This window comes from Episyrphus balteatus, chromosome 1 (genome assembly GCF_945859705.1).
Source record: "Episyrphus balteatus chromosome 1, idEpiBalt1.1, whole genome shotgun sequence".
Taxonomy (NCBI): Eukaryota; Metazoa; Arthropoda; class Insecta; order Diptera; family Syrphidae; genus Episyrphus; species Episyrphus balteatus.
In genome coordinates this window covers 122,309,994-122,330,733 of record NC_079134.1, presented here as the reverse complement: position 1 = coordinate 122,330,733, position 20,740 = coordinate 122,309,994, and the positions used below count along the sequence as shown (strand labels likewise).

The 20,740-nt window shown below is 29.0% G+C and overlaps 1 protein-coding gene across 3 annotated transcripts in view; it reads left to right on the top strand.

The window, feature by feature from the left end:
* The window catches only part of LOC129914708 (V-type proton ATPase subunit C), a 34,006-nt gene that overhangs the window by 11,701 nt on the left and 1,565 nt on the right, over positions 1–20,740 (top strand). For 2 of the 3 annotated variants that reach the window (XM_055994061.1, XM_055994053.1), the window contains exons 2-8: positions 1,464–1,606; positions 1,672–1,825; positions 18,729–18,915; positions 18,981–19,079; positions 19,139–19,394; positions 19,465–19,562; positions 19,619–19,757. In XM_055994061.1, coding sequence (XP_055850036.1) covers positions 1,475–1,606; positions 1,672–1,825; positions 18,729–18,915; positions 18,981–19,079; positions 19,139–19,394; positions 19,465–19,562; positions 19,619–19,757 — 1,065 coding nt within the window. In that variant the 5' untranslated portion in view covers positions 1,464–1,474. Of the gene's footprint in view, positions 1–1,463; positions 1,607–1,671; positions 1,826–7,584; positions 7,862–15,281; positions 15,452–18,728; positions 18,916–18,980; positions 19,080–19,138; positions 19,395–19,464; positions 19,563–19,618; positions 19,758–20,740 lie in introns of those variants that run through there. The other variant, XM_055994071.1, reaches the window with a different exon arrangement.

The window sequence follows — 20,740 nt, the reverse complement described above, 5'->3', positions numbered from 1 at the left end:
ACGGGTAGACTGATGGCTTGTGGGTGGTTGTTGTTTCTTCTTTTTTTTTTCTTTTTCTTCATTCTCTTCTACGTAAATTGTACCGGGGTGCTGACTGTAGAGGCAATTGCATTTGAGATGTTGATTGTTGTTGTAATTGATCTGTTATTGTTTGTTGTGCTGTTAATTGTTGTTGTGCGTTTATGTTAGCTTGAGAGCAGACAAAACTTATAGCATCAGCTTGTTCTATTGTTTGATTTTTGTTTTAATCTATGTAGCAGCGGATCCCACGCACCAGAAAGATTGAAACTTTAGTCACGGTTGAAATTTTTGTGTATGTATAAGTAGTCCCAAAAAGTGTAAAAAGAGTATAATAAAGTTCTTAACACCATATACTGCAAAAACCTCGAAAAAAACGAATCCTTTTCGAAATTTTTTTATTAATTTAATTATATCAAAAAATTAATTTGATTTTGCAGTAAATGGCTATTGCCCCCAAGAGAGTCTTGAAAAATTTCACATTTCATTAATAACCTACAAAGGCCTACCCAAAAATCACTCCCAAAATTTTCTGAGTAATCGACCTACAAAGAGTTTTTTTGAGGTAAATAAAGTCAGTGATATTAAGGTTCCATTAACCCGGCATACTTTTTACAAATAAATTGTAAATTCTTCTTCCATACAAAATGTGTTTGTAGTAAATGGTACTACTCTCTTTATGACTACCTTAGTTTTGGTGTAGGTGATCTGGCTGCTGACTGGTTTAATTATTTTTTTTATTTTGTCATTTAGTAGTTAGTATTGATCATGGGCAATAGTAACTCTTTATTTTGATTTAATCACTTGTCTGTTCAAGTAATTCCCGCGGTGTTCATGCTGATTTTTTCTTTAAAAAAAAGCGGTTTCCCACCATCTCCTTTTTTCTATCTGAGCACATTCCAGCTCGAACAAGGATTCCTCAGTAATGGTCAAGTACAGCTTTGAAAACTTTAGTTGTTAAAATATTGTATCTCTTTATAGACTTGTCTTATTGCCAAAGAGCGAATTCAATTTGAAAAAATATAGTAGATATATCTACTATTAATTAGGTTTAATTTGATTCTGAGAAAATGTTATAAAATCATTTATAGTATTTGCTTGGTCAATTAAAAACTTAATTATTTCTTACGTTCAACGCGACCAACCTAAGAACTACATATTATTCTAAATATCTCCCTCAAAATGTATAATGTTTTAACACAATTTTGATAAAACATGTGTAGTAGTTCCTGTCAATCCCAGAAGAACATTGGTTTCAGTGTAAATATTGGTGATTAATGCATACCTACTTTCTTAATTGAATTTCCCAGTGATAAATGAATAGAGTTAACGATAAATGACTCGCGTGTATTCACTATCTCTGTCATTTGTATTATTTTTAGAATTTATAAAGAATATTTTTTTTTTAAGAAATTATGTTTAATTATTTTTATATTTATTTATAGAAAACACCAACATGTCTGAATATTGGCTCATTTCCGCTCCTGGGGATAAAACCTGCCAGCAAACCTATGAAACAATGAACAATCTCACCCACAAACAGAATAATCTGTGTGTCAATTTTAAATTTCATATTCCCGACTTGAAGGTAAGTTAGAATGCAAAAGATTTAATATGCATCATTGTAAATTATGTTGTTGATCTTTCGTTTAGGTCGGTACTTTGGATCAGCTGGTTGGTCTTTCTGATGATTTGGGTAAATTGGATGTCTATGTTGAGCAAATCACCCGAAAAGTTGCCACTTATTTGGGTGAAGTACTCGAGGATCAGAGGGATAAATTGCACGAGAATCTGCTCGCCAACAATAGTGAGTTGATTTTGTGTGAAATTTTAAATATAAAAAAAATATATACTTCCAAACCGAATCCGCATAAATATTTAAAGCAGGCAGTCCATTTTTCCTATAAATTCAGAATATGCTTTCGAATACTAAGACATTCATATGTTATACATAAATATATATACATTTTTATATAAATATATATTCTTAACTTCCCATCAATTTATTATTATAGTGGATTTGTTTGGAGACATCAGAAATGACAATGAAATTTGCAAAATGAAAAGTCTCCAAATTCAATACTTTACGAGATTTTTTGTTTTTTATTAAATTGCAAACATTTTGTTGTCATTTTTTGGTGAATGTTGTTTTTTGCTGATGTTTCCAAGCAGTGCCTTACTTACAAACATTACATTAAAAAGTAGTTTTTTTGGGAATGCTAACACAATATATCCTTAGATCTAAATTAAACTCAAAGTGCGACTTTGCAAATTTTGTGAATGGAAATCTAAAATTGCAATGACATCGATTTGTGATTCATTACACTTTTAGAAATGGATTTAAAAACTAATCGATTTTCTGTATTATCTTTAATTATATATTGATATATACTCTATCCCCTCTTAATAATTTATTTTATTTATTTATTTTTTCATTTATTTGTATGTTTTGTTTTGGTTATCTTTTATTTTTTTATATTTTATTTATTATATGTTTTTATTTTATAATTTAATTTAATTTTAATTTTTTGAAATCTTAATTTATCACAGCAAATTCATGTCTCTTTAGTTAGAGAAAGCTTTTTAAATTAATGTTTTTTGATTTTAACAAACAATTTTTTTTGTTGAAGCTGACACACTAAAATACATACTATAAGCAGAATTTTATTCTAGTACATTTATAAAAACTGTCTTTGAGGAAAAAAGAAATGTTAATTTCAAAAAAAAAAAGAAAAAAAAACATAACTAACATTAACATACATTTATTTCATTTGCATTAATATGTTAAATTTTATTTAACTTTTACTTCACAAGCTAGATATAAAGAGAATCAAAGCTTTTAGTGATTTAGGAAATATTTGGATTTATGTACTGACAATGTAATGAGCCTGCTCAAATGATAAACAAATTCCAAAATGCATATCGAGTCAATTTTAGAGGCTGATAAAAAACCTTCTTTGGTTTTCAATATTTTTTTGTCACTTTTGTTGCTTGGGTCACTTTTTGAAAGATAAATTCTTCCTGAGATATAAAATCAGTTCTTTGTATGCAAAACAAATTTCATTGTTTTTTTAAACGGCATTTCTATTTCCTTATTTCTCACCGGTTTTTCAGGGTTTATTTTGGCCTTCCTAAATAATTTGTGTCAATGCTTTTGATGTGTAGTGTCGGTATAGACTCTCCTTTTCATTTAACATAATATTTAAGCAAAATTTGCAATTTGATTAATCAGTTGAAATTACCTTTGATAAAAAGAACTAATTTAAATTATTGTATAAACTCCATTTTCATGCCGAAATGTGTGGTATTAAAAAATTTTGACTTTAGTCTCAAAAGACAAAATATTAAGATAGCATTCACAAATAATAAGATAGACTATAGGTGTGCAGTGGATGTAGTGCTTGGAATGGCCGGTTCAATGTATTATTATTAAAGTAGTCAGTGCACATAGAATTCAAGCTTTAAGAAATTGATGGTTCTGTTTTTTTTTTTTTTTAATATGAGATAATGGAGCTCACAAAAATTTTATTTTTGTTTTTTGTATTTAAAGCGAAAAGATGTTGTTAATTTTGAAGTTTTTTTTATGTCAGAAGTTACTTATTTGAAGCTCTGTAAAAAAGATATTAGTGCCTCCATATCAATAATAGCCCAAGTGTTCTATGATAAGATTTCGTTCTATTTGTAAACCTTGTCCTAATATCAAAAGTCCTTGAATTCTCCATGCGATCTACTTTTTGGTAATAAGTTATATTTACTTATAATCGATGTAAATAAAATAGAACAATGTAGTTCAAGAACTTCTTCCAAGTTTAATTGTATTTCAAATTTTTATAATTTAGTGTAGCTTTATTCAAAAGCAGAAGCTTTTTGTCGATGTGCTCGATGTACTTCATAATGTCCATTATTCTTGTAATAAAACTCAATTTCTCATTTAATGCATTTTTTATGAATTCTCAATCGACTCTATAGGGGTATTCACGATCTGGTGCAACAGGCCTAGTAAAAGTGTAAAATTTTATTTTTTTACAATAGATCGTGAACGCACCTCTTCTTATCTATAGTAAATATTGAATGGAATCCATGATCTGATTTATATCAGCTTCACTCATTTTTTTACGGAGTTGTCTTTCCACCGATGCTTCTTCTATTTTTTTCAATTTTTTTATAATTTCATTCTTTGTTGTGTTCGGGTTAATTTATTTTCACAAATTACATCAAAAGAAACAAAATAAAAAAGAATAAGAATAAAAAAGATAAACTGTTCATCATGGGCGACACGCGACGGCGAGCTGCAATCTGTCAAAAAAATTTTACACCATTGTATTTTTATTTTGCAATAGGGTTAGGGTATAGCAAAAGTGCAAGACCATTGTAAAATTTCAATCCATATATTTTGTTGTTGTAGTGTTGCAAGATTTTACACTTTTGCACTTTTGCAATGATACTAGACCAGTTGCATCGGATCGTGAATACCCCTTATATCTTTAGGGGAGAATTAATAGGTTTGTAGTTGCTCGTTGTGCGACTTCAGGTAGTTTTGTATTTCGTTAACTTTTTTTTCAAACGATGTTTTGCCACTGGCATCTAAAGTGTAAAGAAATGTACTTGATGAAATAAAATGCACGACTGGGGTCGCACGTACTTGCTCTTATGCTAAAAGTAACTCTAATGTTAAAGCTTTTTATTCAAAAAACACCGTTTTAAATTATGTTTTACAAAAAACCAAGTATGCCATTTTATTACTTGCATAAAAAGGTATTTTTAAAAAAAAAATTTCCAAAATCGTTAGAGCCGTTTTTTAAAAAAATAATTTTTTATATATAAAAAATTTCTAACATTTTTCAAAAAAAAAGTTGGTATGCCATTTTAAAGAAATAATTAATTTACACATAAAAACGAAATTTCAAAATTTTTCACCAACCCGTTTTCAAAAAATTGATTTTTCAAAAAAAAATTTTGAAATATTTTTTAAAAATCCAAAAATGCACTTTTTGAAAATTTTCTAAAATTTTAATATTATTATTATTTAATTGCTTTTGCATAAAAATTTTCGTTGAAATCGGGTTAATTTTGTACGAGATATTCAGAAACCAAAAAAACCGTTCTATGAGAGGTACCGTTAATAACGGTACAAAAAATATTTTTTTTATTTCAAAAGTTGGCTCTTATGTGTAATACCACACATAAAAATTTTAATCAAAATCGTTAGAGCCGTTTTTGAAAAAAATTAACTTTTCTATTTCCGTTATATGGCAGGTACCGTTAGTTTTGATCATAAAAAAAAAATTTCAATTTCCCCTCTAGGGAATCACCTAAAACTGCTAACTACCAAGTTTGAACAAAATCGCTTCAGTAGTTTAGGCTGTAGCTCGAGGTTCTTACAGACAGACAGACAGACAGACAGAATTGCCGGACCCACTTTTTTGGCATTCTCCATCATCGTAATGTCATGTAAAATTGTTATCTCGAGTTCGATTTTTTTTACGAATCCTAAACTTGCCCTATAGTACCTATATCGCAAGTAAAAAAGTCTAAATGCTAACGAAATAACAGGGTTAATAGACGATTTAAAATTTTGTTTAATTATTTTATTGCACTGCCTGATGATGACGACAAATATGTTCGTCACAAAAGTATTTGGATGTGTTGTACTTTGGGTCAGAAAATTACAAAACCTTAGCTGAAACTTCCAAGGTCTTAAACAAGAAGATGTTTTACTGCACATATTCTGCATTCAATCTCGTTCTGAGATTTTAATAATGCCAACTTTTTTGCATACATTTTATGCATACAATGCTTAGTTTTATTTGTCATTTTTTTTTTGTTTTAAAGCAATGTCGAATGACATTTTTTTTTTTTGATATTCATTGCAATCAAAAAGCTTGGACAATGCAGCAGTTTTTATTTTAAATCACATGGCTTGAACTGGCCAACACACATCTTGTCTTAAACCTAGTTTATTTTAGATTTTAGACTTTTTTCTGTTCACCATAATCTGTTTATGCAAGCTCCATTAAACTCGGCGCCTCCGAGCATAAAGGAAAGCATAGGGGTGAAAAAAAAGATATTTATTAAGCTTTTAAATTTTTGCCAGAGAATAGTGGCGCCTGACAACGATCCGCCAATAGATTTGTAATGGTTTTTTAGGAAAATAAATGTAGGTACTATTTTAATAGATCTCCACAACCTAATGTAGCAAAATAAGTAAAGCAGTGAATTTATGAACCAGATTAACCTTTTTTTTAGTAGGCGGGCATATTGTTCCTTTGGCCAACACATGGAGAACATTCCATAAACACTTGAATTTTATAATATTATTTGATCCGGCAGTCATTGTCCTGTGCACAATTTTCCAGAAAACTTATCCGATTATTATACTTTTCTGAAACTTTATTTTAACACAAAAATAAACCACTTGGATTCAGTCGCTCGTGTTTGTTGACGCAGTCATTAAGTTCAGTCATTTCTTTTTCAAGCGTCACATGGGAATTTCTTGTGCCGACTTTAAAAGTTATTTAGTGATAAACAGGCCACAAAAACCGTCAAAGAAGTTCTCTTTACTCTTCTTAATAATTCCTTAAATTCATCTTTTTGCGTAGAAATCGATGACTTTCTCAATTGCAATGTTAGAACCTACTCGTAGTTTATGCATTTTTACTTCTCACCATATTCACATAATAATATGTATCGCAATTATTAAATTCTTAACACGCAACACTAAACATAAATATATATATAAATTATTTACTTAAATTAAATTTTGTGTTGATTCTCTTTTCATTTCAATAATTTCATTGCATGATCCATCCACCATATTCAATTTTAATCAAAATCAAAATAATTATGATATTAACATCAAAATCCTTTTAGATGGAGAGAAAACCAATTAGTTTTTAAATCTTCTTATCAAATTCTGCAATTTCAAACCGCGATTAGATTACGCTTCTAATAATTTATGTTTTTAGGCTTGCCGATCTTACAACAGGTGTAACACGTCTTCAGATTTAATTTGCATCCATACAATTTTGTTTTTGTTGTTTTTTTTTTCTTCAAATCTTTTTTTGTGTTTGTGCTTTTGTGGCATTTGTCTAGTGTATTTTTTTTTGTTCTTAAAATTTATTTTTAAATTTTGTAAAAAAAAATCTTAAAGACTATCGTGAATTTTGTATAAAGTCTGTGTCAATGTGCCGCTTAGTAAACAATTTTCTTTTTGTTTAATAATGCTTCCAACTCATCATTATTATCTTTTTGAGTTTTTTTTTTTAATTATATTTAAATTTATAACTTTTTTTTTATTTTACTTTAAGTTTGTTTTGAAACAAATTTATATTTAATTTATTTAATGCAGAACTTAAACAGGATATGTTGAATGCCAAGAATACCATGAATAATGTTTATTTTTTTTCTTTAATGTTTTCTCCTCACAAAAAATTAAAAAAAAAAAAAAAACCAAATAAAACAAAAAAAATGTACTTGTTAACTTAACAAAAACAAAAAACCAAATCCAAACAATTCAAAAACAATGTGTACCCGAAAATGTGTAATTGTGTTATATGCCCGCCCCAGAAGGTCCTGGTCCGCCCGATGAAAATACTCATTCGGATTTAACGGGTAAATCATCAAATTTATCAAATAGTCGTGACACAACAACAACCACTTGTTCAGCATGCCACGGCGGGAGCCTTAACAATTCTTCAGAGTCCTCCGAACGTGAATTTGACACTACTTCGTGCAATTGTGATTGTGATTGTTCAACGAATAATTGCGCTTTAAAAAATAACACTAGTTTTAGTGATACATTCGATTGGTGGTTTCATAGGCATAGAGGTTCGAATAAGAGCAGGTATTAAAAATAAAATAGCAAAATACTTCTTTTTTTTTTGTCTTTATTATTATTTTTTTTTTGGTAAAGAAAAACACAAAATTGTAAAAACTAAGAAAATAATAGAACGGAAGAACCATTTTGAAGAATGAAATTTTTTAAATAATAATAGACAGATTGATTTATGGGATGAAATTGGTAAAGTTTTAGAAAGTATTTACTGTTAAAAATGTCCTTGTGTAATATTTAGTCGAACTACTGAAGGGTAATTTAGTGATGTTGGATATAAATGTTTAATTAAATGTATTAATAAGTTTTTAAATATTTGAGATTAATTCTGTTGTTTGGCTTTTGTCAGCTTTGGAAACAGCTTTTTTTGTGAACGGCAGGGAAACTAAACATTATTATAAGTTAAGCGAAAAAAAATTATTTGAGTCGTGTTGTGTGAACTATCCTGCTGAAGTTGTTGAAAAAATCCACGTTCAATAGTTTTTCCGAATTCAAAAGATGATTAGTTAAAAATTGTGTTTAACACACCTGCGTAAACCATGTGTTTTAAAATTTTAACCATAATAATGGGTCATAAACTCAAAATTATTGTTTGAACCAATCAACTATTTTGTAAAGTGTTTTACAAAAACTTTTTTTAATATGTATTATTTGAAATCACGAGATTCGCAAAATATAACGAAACCAAAAAATTGTTACAAGATTCAATTTATAGACCAGTGCCGATGCCTTCAAAAACATTAAAAAGTACAAAAAAATCATAGTAGGATGAAACCCATTGGAAAAGGAGGGGAATATGATAAGAATGAAAGGAAAAATAAATTACGGGCGAGCCGAGTTCGGGAAGTGGGTGGGTTGAGTTTTTAATGGTAAAAAATGGTATATCTCGATTTCCGGCAAAACTACAAATCCTATAGAAAAAAGTTGTATGGCAAAGTTGTAGGTAATAAAAAGATCTACAACTTTTGTATCAACAATTTTTTCACATAACCTCAAAATTTATGTGAAAAATTCAAAAAAACCGAGTTTTTGGTTTTTTATTTTTATCTTTTTCAAAAAAATGTTTTTTTCTACGAAATTTGGTGAAAACTTACCTTATTATGTCCCAAATACACTGTAATTTATTTGATTTAAAATATTAATTTGTTCACCTTATTTTGACTTAATACCAAAAAAACACCCTAATTTTCAATCGAAAATTCACGTGTCAAAATATCAGCTTTTTTCAAAAAGTCGGTGGGCATTTCGTTCGTTAAAATGTCTATTTTCTGATGGTGTAAAAAAAATTTTACATTAGTATACTATAGAACATGTTCTAGTAAAATTCAAAAAATGAAAAAAGCTTGAATTCGAAAAAAAATTTTTATCATTGTTTACAATTTTGGCCTATTTATTCAAATTTACACTTTAATTACTCAAAAAACTTAAGATTTCATGTAACATTGATTAATCCAATGGGTTTCATCCTACTAAGATTTTTTTGGTTTAAAAAATTATCGACCCTGGTCTATTAATTTTTGGGCTGTAGAAAAATGAAGTATAGATGTTTTGTACAAAACCAACAAAGTATGATAGCCTAACTTGTGAACAAACGAGAAACGACTACCCCATCTTCAGATTTGACAGATAGTTTAAAAAACGGTAAAACTTTAAAAGTTGAAAATTTTCCAACATTCCAAAATTAGCCAACATTCTCAGAGAGTAAATTAGTAGAACTATAAAGTTTATGCAGTTCAAAATAACTGTTAGGTAATTTTGTTGTTTTACTTATACCTAAATCTTTGAGAATACTTTTTTTTTTAATTATTGCACAATTCTTGTGTATTAAATTTTTAAAAGTATTGAAAGTTGATACAATTCATAAAATACAGTGCAGAGTTAACTTTACGAAACAAACTATTTCAGTGGCAATTTTAACTTTTTTGTTTAAAAAAATTCTAGATGGCGAGTATTAAATGTTGATGGTGGACTCATATTTGATTTTATAGAAAGTCAATGTGTGAGATTCATATTGACCATGTTCCAGGTGACATTTTCTAAAAATGTTCGTATGTGCAATATTTTCAGAACTTTTTCAAAATAACTGTCATTTTTATTCATCTTTAAACTTAATTTGAGTGCTGACAATGATATACTTGATATTTTTTTGTTAGTTCATACAATTATTGAAATGAGTCTTATGTGTTAAAACACTTTACATACCATTAGAACTTAAAAAATGGATTAAAAAGAAGTACAATAGCAATACAATAGCACAATAGTTGTATACATTCAAAATTAAAAACAATGAAAAAACTTAATGATGTAGTGTTAAAGTATTGAAATACTTAACTTAGTGAATAGTTAAATAAATAAGAGTGAAAAACATGCAAAAATCTGACAAAACCCTTCCATGGAAACACCCATTTTCAACTTACCGTTATTTCATAGACAAATTGAATTCTAATAAGTCTGCAAAATGACGACTATTTTGCCATGAAAATAATTCATTGCTGGAATTTGGTTCCCTGATTCGCTTTTTCGAACATCTTAATTCAATTATTTATAAAATCATATGTGTGTGCCTGTTTCACTACTTAAAATAAGAAGATTTTAAGTTAATGACGTGAAAACTAATTTCTACAAAAAACGACTATAAAGATAAAATGGATAATTTTTTTTTCTACTTCTTTTGTAACCACCAATAAAAATATCAAACAAATTAAATCGACGCACCTGCTTTTTAATTTTTTTTTAAGTAAAAAATAGGAAAAATTTGAAAAATGTATTCTAAGAGTCCTTGTTTTAGAACATTTTAATTTTATTTAAATTTGTTTATTTTGTTAAATATTCTTAGTGACTTGCCCAATATTGTTCAAGTATTGTAAGTTAGATTTATTTAAAAACAACAAAGAGGAAACTAATGGTAATTTATTATATTTATTTTATTTACAAAAGTATATATCAACTATTGCTAACACCTGACGATCACTTACTTTGGTATGAAATAAATTAGGTCCACTGATAATAAAAATTATTTTTCGATATATGACTCAGCTTATGGATAACTCACAAAGAAAACGACAACAAATATTATCACTTTGAAACATAATATCGCAATATCAGATATAAACAAAATATGGACTTGTTTCCGAAAGTATCAAATGCTCGAGTAGAAAGCTAGAAAAGACGCTTTAAAAACGCATGTGACTCAAATACGTATGACACCGTTTAAAAAAAGCCCTTTTCGCAAATCTATTCCTTATCGATTATGCAATTAAAATGAAAATATCAACAAAACAATATTTTTAATTAATCTAGATGCTAGACAATATTTTAACATATCTTAGATAGCTATTTATTAGTAAGCACTTGATTTTAAAATAATTTTCCCTTTGGTAGTGTTTAGTTAAAGTCTATATTTTATAAGAAACTGTTTTCCAAGTTGGCGTGCTTGAGTAGGATTATTGAAATCTTAGCAACTAATACAAAAAAAAATACATATTTGTAAGAATTGTTTTTAACTAATCGAATTTTTGACTGCCCTCAGGCGACCGTTTTATGCTTGATAAAAAAAATTAAAAAAAAAAAACAACTTTAAAACCTAAGCCCCGAAGATTTTTGGCTTCTTTGCCGCCAGTTTCTTGTTTTCCTTGCAGCTCATTTAATTTTACAAAAGTCATACATTTTTTTTTCCCCCTAAAAACAAAAATAAATATTTTTGAATTTCTCATTTATTTTTCCTTCTTGTTTGCCTTGCAAATCGAATTAAAAAGAAAACAAAGCATCGGCGCCAAAAGTAATAGCGGGTAAGTTTTTTACAAAAAATTAAATTACTCATTTTTTTACTACCGCATTTACTGCTATATAATCTAACCGTAACTACTTCCAAAACGTTACAAATCAATACTACCTACTACAACTACAACCCTATAGTACATTAAATAAAATAATAATTTTTTCGCCAAAAATTTGCTTACTTCTTTTATCAAAAAACTCTTTGTTATGTCGATAACATTGAAATTAAGTTGAACTTGAACTATGCTTTATATAAAAATGCAGTTCCTGTTTCTCTACTTTGAAAATAAAATTTTTTGACAACAATTTTTCTATACTATATATTTTGTGAGCTATATTTTAAATGTAAATTGCTTAAGCGTTTGGCATCTAACGCTTTCACTGGATTGCCGTGTGGTATTTAAAAAAAAATATAAATAATCTTATTTTGTGAACAAAAAAGGTATTCTTAATATTAAGAAATCTTTAGGTCAATCTTTTACCAAAATCTAAAATAATGAAAAGTTCTAAGTTCTGAAATTAAAAATGTTTAAAAAATGGTATCTTATATAAATCTAATATAATTCTAGTCTGGTTCATTTGAAAAGAAGTATAAAGTGATGACATTATATATTAATGATATAGTTTTATTCTGAAGCTGAACGAAATTTCGAACTCCAAAATACTATTGTACAATTCCACCTCAAGGCTTAAAATTTAGAAAAAAGGGTCTACCTCATGTGCACCGTCCGGCACAAAATGTTATATCGTCCCGTTTCTGCTTGAACCTCGTATGTACATTTTTTTGAAAGATTTTTTTTTCTGTTAAACATTGCTCTAAAACTTAGAGGAAGAATAGATACAAAGTAACGAAGAAAAAAATAACAAAAATAATAAAAATTATTTAAATTATTTCTATTTTAAGTGGAGCGATTGAATATAATTCAATTTTAAAGTTCAAGTGACCTCAACTCCAAATTTATAAAGCGTTTCGTCGTACCTGGGCGAAACGCTTTATAAATTTGGAGTTGAGGTCACTTGAACTTTAAAATTGAATAATAGATACAAAGCTTTAAGTGTAGAAACAACTCAATCAATATGTCTTAAACATAACTTGATTTCCCTTTGTTCAATTCATATTTTTTAATATTGAGAAAAATGTATATTTATTTTAAGAACTGAACAAAATTTTCTATGTAGATACGTGGTTCAGGCAGAAACGGGGAAGATTCGACCTTAGAGCTTAAGATATTATAAGCTTTTTGAATGAACTATTTCGTTTTTTTTTCGGTTCTGAATCAAACAAACCACAAAATAAATTAAAATATGGTTACATTATTTGTAAAAGCAAAGCTTATAAACAAATTAATATATCTATCTACATATCTATGGTTCCATAATATGCATTACGAATTCTTTATTGGTCGGATCTTCAATACTGAAGTCTTCAAACTTTAAATATAACGGAAGCAACTATTTAAAAATGTATTTAACATAATTTTTCTTTCGCGTCTTTTAACACAAAGTGTTAAATGACACCAACAAACAAAAAATTACTGGCTTTTTAGTTCTTTAATATGAGGAATGGACCTACGTTTTCCGATTAGGGTAATACATAAAAAAATTAAAAATTAACTATCCTAGTTCACATGCATCGACCAATTTTGTGTGGATGTTGTTTTGCTATGAAAGAAACCAATTTTATAAAACCAAGTTTGCAGCTTCGAAAGACCTGTGTGAACTGTGCATTTTACGCTGCTAATGAAAAAGCATTCGCATTGTGAAATTCACATGGCAATACTTATAGGGTCCAAAGGAAAAATGGCTCATGTCCACTTTTAGTCAAAAAATAGACTAATGATGAGGTCTTGTAGTATTTACTGGGCAAAAAAAAAATTTTCGTTTTTCTCAGAATGAGTTGGAATGGACTTGTGCTGTTTTCCTCCTGGAACCTTCACTTCAATATACCCTCAAATGATTTTCATAAGTCTTCACAGTTATTATACCGTAACGTTCTGCTTGGATATGACAAAAGTCTCATTTCTGTTCGCCTTAGGCCCTAGTGTCATATAATTTTTGCTCATCTCCTTTGTTGGATAAATTTCCGACTTCCGAGATGATATTCAAATTCAATAAATTTTGCAGAACGAAAAAACATCAAAATGAGATAAAAAAAAAAAGCCTTCCAGAAATGACTATTTGGCGATGGAAAGTCCTTAACTACAGTGAAATAGTTTAAAAGTGAAAATTTTCAAACTTATTTTGTGATGATTTCCTAGAACGAAAGAAAAAATGCATACTCTTTTTCACAAACCAATTGCGCTAGCTTGGTGTTTTCAAAAACTCTAATAAATTAAAAACAAAATGATTTTATTTCAATTGATTGCAAAATGATTTTGTTTTAATTGATTGCTCCTCGCTAATAGGGATTCAAATTGAAAAAAAAAAAACAGGGATACTGGTGTCACAGAAAAGCAGTGTGGTGACTGAATAAAGTCAAAACAGAACTTTTGTTTGTAAGATAAGTCAAAGTTAAAGGCTCTCCAGAACCAACGCTTTTTGGTAGTCGCGTTACACAGCGGCTTATGATAATTCCAATGACCATTAAACCATAAAGTCCAATCTGTCGCAAGCGTTTGTGTCACTGTAACTGCCTTTTGTAAAACAAACACGGTTCTACCTTGATTCATATCTTTAAATCATAATGTGAAACTTGAACCATTGCTACACCTAAAAAATATTCCCGATTTCAGAAGATATGTACAACTTGCTGAACAATGATTTCAATATTTGTACAACTCTCTGGAAGCGATAATTTTAAAATTTGCGTTTGAAACCATTTGAATTTGTTATTATCAATCAATACAAAAATGAAAAAAAGGAGGAATTGTTTGAGCTTGTTAAACTTCTAGTAGGTTTAATATACTTTAAACTTTTAATTATAATAAATCTTGTAATGGGTTTGGATTTATCATGTGGCAGTGTTGAAGCGATGATGTAGGGCATGTCTTTTCAAACAAATGTAACAGTATCGCTAAAGGATTTTGATATTCGGGTTGGTGTCCGTGAAACAATTCTTACTGCAAGCATTTAAAGTTTTTGGCGTGCACACAAGTTCAAAGTATTTAAGACTTGTCTTCCCTATAAAGAGGTACCTATATAAAAATGCCTTGTGTATTTAAAAAAAAATCATGTTTCGTGAAGTGATACGAATATTTTGTATAATTTTAACATGGAGCAAAAAGAAATTTATTTTTCAACAAACGTGAGCATTCAATACGAAATTTAAAAAAATTAACTGCATTAATCACATTGAAATCAAAAATCTAAAGCAGCCCAGAAAAACATTCCCAAAATTCACTTAGTTTCAAATCAGTCACTTGTCATCCCATCGTTCTCTGCACTAATACTTAGCAATTTTACATTTTAACAGCCCGTTTACAAGACTTTACCAATTTCATTTTCATTTTCGAATCAAAAAACAATCAAGAAAAAAAAATTAAATGAATATCGAACGTATCACCAATATTATTTGAAATATATAATCCCATTAACACATAAAAATTAATAAAAAACATAATACAAAAAGAACAAACAAACAAAAAAAATTTCAAAAATAAATTACAAAACGACTAATTTAACACGTAAACTTTACATTGTATCAAAAATAAACTAGAAGTCGTTCATCGAGTCAATTAAATATAACAAATGGATTTAATTCATCAACTCATAGATCGTCTCCAGTGAGTAGTTGTTGTGGTAGTAGCCAAGGCCGATCAAGTCCGGACACTGACATAAACGGCGACGGATTGGGGGCTGAACCGCCAGCAATGCCACTAAGTCCAGGTTAGGCCCTGGTTGTAATAACACTCTATACTCTAGACTTCTATTCTGTTTCTTTTATACATAATTATTATTATATAATATTCTATAAATATATCTATGATGTGTTTTTTATTTAAAAGAATTTTTATTTATTTAATTTATAATTTTTTTTTTCTATTTTCTTTTTTTTTAATAAAGAATTCAAACTTGCTATCAGAAATAAAAAGCTGCTGATCACGATTTTTATTTCCTTCCTTACAATAATAATAATTATTATTTTTTAGTTGAGTTTTAAAATTTCTGAATAAGCAAAAAAAAAAAAACATAGAATTTGTATCAGTGTCCTTTTTTTACACCAATTTTTTTATTTTATTGTTAACTTATACAAAAGGTGCTCAATGTGTGCAAAAGAATTGAACATAAATGTGTCCCAGAGAGATTAAAATATAAAAAAAAACTTTACAGGTACTGTTGTCTGCGTAAATATGCTTTCTGAATAGTGTATTCTTTCCTCACAAAAAAAAATTAATTAATTTAAAAAAAAAAACAACAACAACAACAACATGAACAAACAATGAAAACGATCTTCTACTTTATTTTTAGAAATTAATGTGTATTGATTTTTTTCGTTTGTAAATGTGTGTGTATGTATCGATTTAGATTAACGTTGTATTTTGTTTTATATCTCTGATGATTTGTCTTACACCACTACTAATACACTACATTTAATCCTGCTTGCGTACGCTTAGCTAGCATAATTTATGTTAAAATAGCTTTTTTTACACACTGATACATACATGTTGCATCAAAATACTGCCTAATTGCTTACGATTTTTATTTAAAAAAAAATTAAGAGTAAAACAAAATTAATAATATTAAGATTTTTGAATATGAAAAAATGGAAAAAAGGTTTTAAAAATCTTAAGCTGCAAAGTGTTCCAAAATGTTGTCTTTAATATTAGAAAAATCTATAGAAATGAAAATTTAATTAAATTTTAATTGTAACTTTTTTTCACACAGAAAACTGAAGCAGTTATGAAAACCAAAGTTTTGAATTATTTATTTAGAATCCTTAAAGTTAGAAAAACCATGTTGAATTATGAAATTATCGACATTCAGCAAAAAAATTCGGTCAAAGGCTTCCGATGGCGATTATCTTGAATCTGCTGCTTAAATGACTGAAAATCGTCGTTATTGAAACATAAAATTTTTTAGTTGGTTTTTGCTTTATTCAAAATAATATTGAATTTCATTTTCAAAGACAATGTTATTTCGCCTTAAATGTGTCAGGGTTTTAAAGTATTTAATAAATTGAAAAACTGTCTCGTGACACACAACTTTGGTTTTCATAAACGCGTATTTTATATTTTCGTGTCTTGAATAAATGCGGTTGTTCAGAATATTTTTTGTTTATAGCTCTATTACTATAATATCCTTTTTTATAAAATCTTAAAGGCCCAGTTGAATGATCCTTAATATACGATTTACCCCTCCTCTAATCCCTCAATATTCGTAGATTAATACGAATTAAAATGCAGTTCATATTATATTCTAAAGATGAACTACATTTGTACAAAATGCATTGCTTTTTTTACAGTATAAATTATAAAATCAAAGTTTGCGTCCGATTCCATACAAAAAACTCAAACCTTCCGTGTACATAATGTTCTGAACTTTTTACTAACTCTGACCTTAAATCAGCTCCTTTAAGTTTGGCCATTTTTTTAATTCAAGAAAAATTCAGATTGCACTAAAACTTCATTATTTCCTGTCCTTAGATTCTAATAACATGGCAAATCTTCATTTTTTTTCAGCTATAGGTGTTCTCTGACCAATTTTTCTTTTCAGACATACATTTTAGCAACTCAAAATTTCCCTAACTACAATGACCAACAAAATCAATAAAATAAAAGATATGCTCTTCTAGACCTAATGGTCTTCTTGCAATTGTAAAAAAAAATTTATATATTAATATATTAATTTTATTATTTAAAGCTTTCCAACGTTAATAGCTGCGTTCCTTTGGAAATATTTATCTACTGCTTAGTACTTAAAGCAGCTTTGAACTACTTTTTCAGTATAGCAAAAGTAGTTCAAAGTAGTTTTAAGTACTTAGCAGTAGATAAATATTTCCAAAGGAACGCAGCTAATAGCTTTTGCCCTTTATTCTTACTTAGTTGGCCAACATTACCGAATGATTTTTAAAATTTGAAAATCTATTACTGCTCTCTCCGAAGTACCCAAGGGTCACCATTTAGTGTTTCTGACCTTTATTCTGACCTTTATTCTCCAGAAGATATGAGAATATCAAAACAAATGACATCTTCTCAACATTTGCTATTCTTGCAAGCAGATCTAAAATTCTTTTTGAAACCGCAGTTTTGCGCTTTTGGCGCAAGTATTTGTTTAGGCAAACAAATATTCAACGCACAAGTAAAAACTCTCGTTTTCCACTGACTTATGGCACACTTAAAACAAATTATTTCAAAATAAATTTAAAACGCAGAATTTTTGTTGTTCTAGACGCGGATCAAGATGGTCCCAAAAATTTTTCTTGAGCTGAACATTAACAAATAGCAATCCATAATTTTCCTGCCTCAAACGTTCCTCCCTAACACCAAGACAATACCGGATCTATTATGCTCCTGTTGTTGGCTTTGTTCGCGACTTTGGGCTTATTCTTGGCACTGAGCTAACTAAGTTCTCGGCTTTGTTAAACGTTGGCCACCAAATCCCTCTAAATGAATTTCGTTATATATCTTTCTGAATATGCATGGCTACCAAGCCACTTGGACAAAATTAGCCTGTTCCGAGTTCGAGATGTAGATATTGCTTTGTACCTGGTAAAACAAAAACATCGCATTTCCTCCAAATTACCACATTTTATTGTTTAAATATTTGTTTTTAAATTGGAGGAGGCACTCTCGTTTTCGAGAAGAGCCCTTACATTCCAGAAATCAATTTATATTCGGGTACGATGGAAAAATTTCGTCAACGTTTTATTTTTATTGTGGGATAAATTTAATTTACGAAGAATATCAGCCTCCGTAACCTATGCTCGAAAACTTGTAGCTTACCCCAATAAATTTGGCCACAAAATTTGAAAATTTTTAACTGTTAATTTTGTATTTTCTCCGCTATTGAATATAAACTTCAAACGTCTTAAATATAAAATTCGTTCTGAAGACATATATAAAACTTGACAACATTTGTATGCAGCTTAGGATATTTAGAGCATATTCCTTTAACAATTTTAATAATTTAAACATTACTCAATATATTATTCCTATATTAACAGCCGATCTTCCATCGTACATTACCCGATTTCAATGGGATATGGCCAAGTATCCAATTAAGCAATCGCTTAGAAATATCGCTGATATTATTTCTAAACAAGTTGGTCAAATCGATGCCGATTTAAAAACGAAATCCACCGCTTACAACAATCTTAAAGGAAGTCTACAAAACTTGGAGAAAAAGCAAACGTAAGTTGTGCGGATCGGAATATTAAATATTTTTTGCGATACTAATTCAAAACTATTACCAACAGTGGAAGTTTGCTAACACGTAACTTGGCTGATTTAGTGAAGAAGGAACATTTTATTCTGGACTCTGAGTATTTGACCACACTTTTGGTCATCGTACCTAAGTAATATTCTTATTTTTGATTTATTTAAATATTTTATTAATTTAAAAAATCTATCTTAGGGCTCTTTCCAATGATTGGATTGTTGGTTATGAAAAAATCACAGACATGATTGTTCCACGTTCCTCCACGTTGATAACCCAAGATCAAGATTATGCTTTATTCAATGTGACTTTGTTCAAGAAGGTTGTTGAAGAATTTAAATTGCACGCCCGTGAGAAGAAATTCGTGGTGAGGGATTTCGTGTACAACGAAGAAGAACTAGCTGCTGGTAAAAACGAAATAACCAAGCTGGTCACTGATAAGAAAAAGCAATTTGTAAGCTGCTGAATGTCCATTGATTTGATTTAACTTTCTACAAAATATTTGAATTCCTTTATTTTGATAGGGTCCTCTCGTTAGATGGCTGAAGGTTAATTTCAGCGAATCCTTTTGCGCTTTGGTGCACGTTAAGGCCCTCCGTGTCTTCGTGGAATCCGTTTTGAGGTAAATATTTATTTGACCTAAGCATAAACAAAATCTGAAAGTTAATTTTTTTCTAGGTACGGACTACCAGTTAATTTCCAAGCTATTCTTATCCAGCCAAACAAGAAAAGTATTAAACGTCTTAGGGATTGCCTTAACCAACTTTATGGTCATTTGGATGGCTCTGCTGCGAATCCAGCTGGTGGAAGTGTTGATGTAAGTTAATTAAACATTTTTAAACTTTACAAGGATATTTTAATCTCCCGTAATTAATGAAGAAAATTTAAATGGGTGATAGGATCTCAAAGGCATCTCAGACTAAATCGTAGTTCCACATGTCCGAAATGTGTATACCAAACTTGAGTCGGTATTTGTCGAATAAAACAAGTCACAATGTTTCATAGAAAAAAAATTCGAGTGCTGAAAGTATATTAAGTGGAAATCATATATGAAGGTTTCGCACCAATGACCACTTAACTAATTGCTGCAAAACAATTAAATAATTAATAAAAACCAGCCCGCTTCAAAGCTTGACACTCGTAGTACTTATCCATTGCATTGGCTTGATGTGATAAAAAAAATTATATACTCACAATTAACGTACAAAATGTATCACTTTCAACATTGCCACGCTTAGTGCATGAGTTAAAAAGTAAAATAAACAAAAAATAAACTTCTAAAGTAAATTACTTGATAGTTGGCACGATCAGCAGTTGCTTTGTTGTAACAAAAACTATGACATCTAAAGGCTTCATAAGCAAGTGTACCGAAAATACTTAAAGTGTTTCTTCGTCTGCTATCATAATGCCCATACGAGGGTAAGAAGCGAGATAAGTAAAGTAAATTTATAATAGCAATAAAGAGAGAAATAATTTTAAATAAAATCATTTCTAATTCAAAAGCAATCAACACAAAATAATCGACTACGAGCAGTCGGCGCTGACAAGCAAATATATCTTTAGAATCTATAAAATGCTCCCTTATGGTGTTTTCGTTTGGTAAAAAAATCAATTTATTTTTTTGATCTAAATCTGTTTTGATTTAGATCAAAAAATAAATTTATTTTTTTACCAAACGAAAACACTATTAATATAAGTGTTAACTAACTACATATCTCAAAAGAATAATATTAGGTCAAGTCCATTTCTCTATAAGTTATGTATATATTTTGCTGAGTTTTTATAAATAAATTTAGTTTT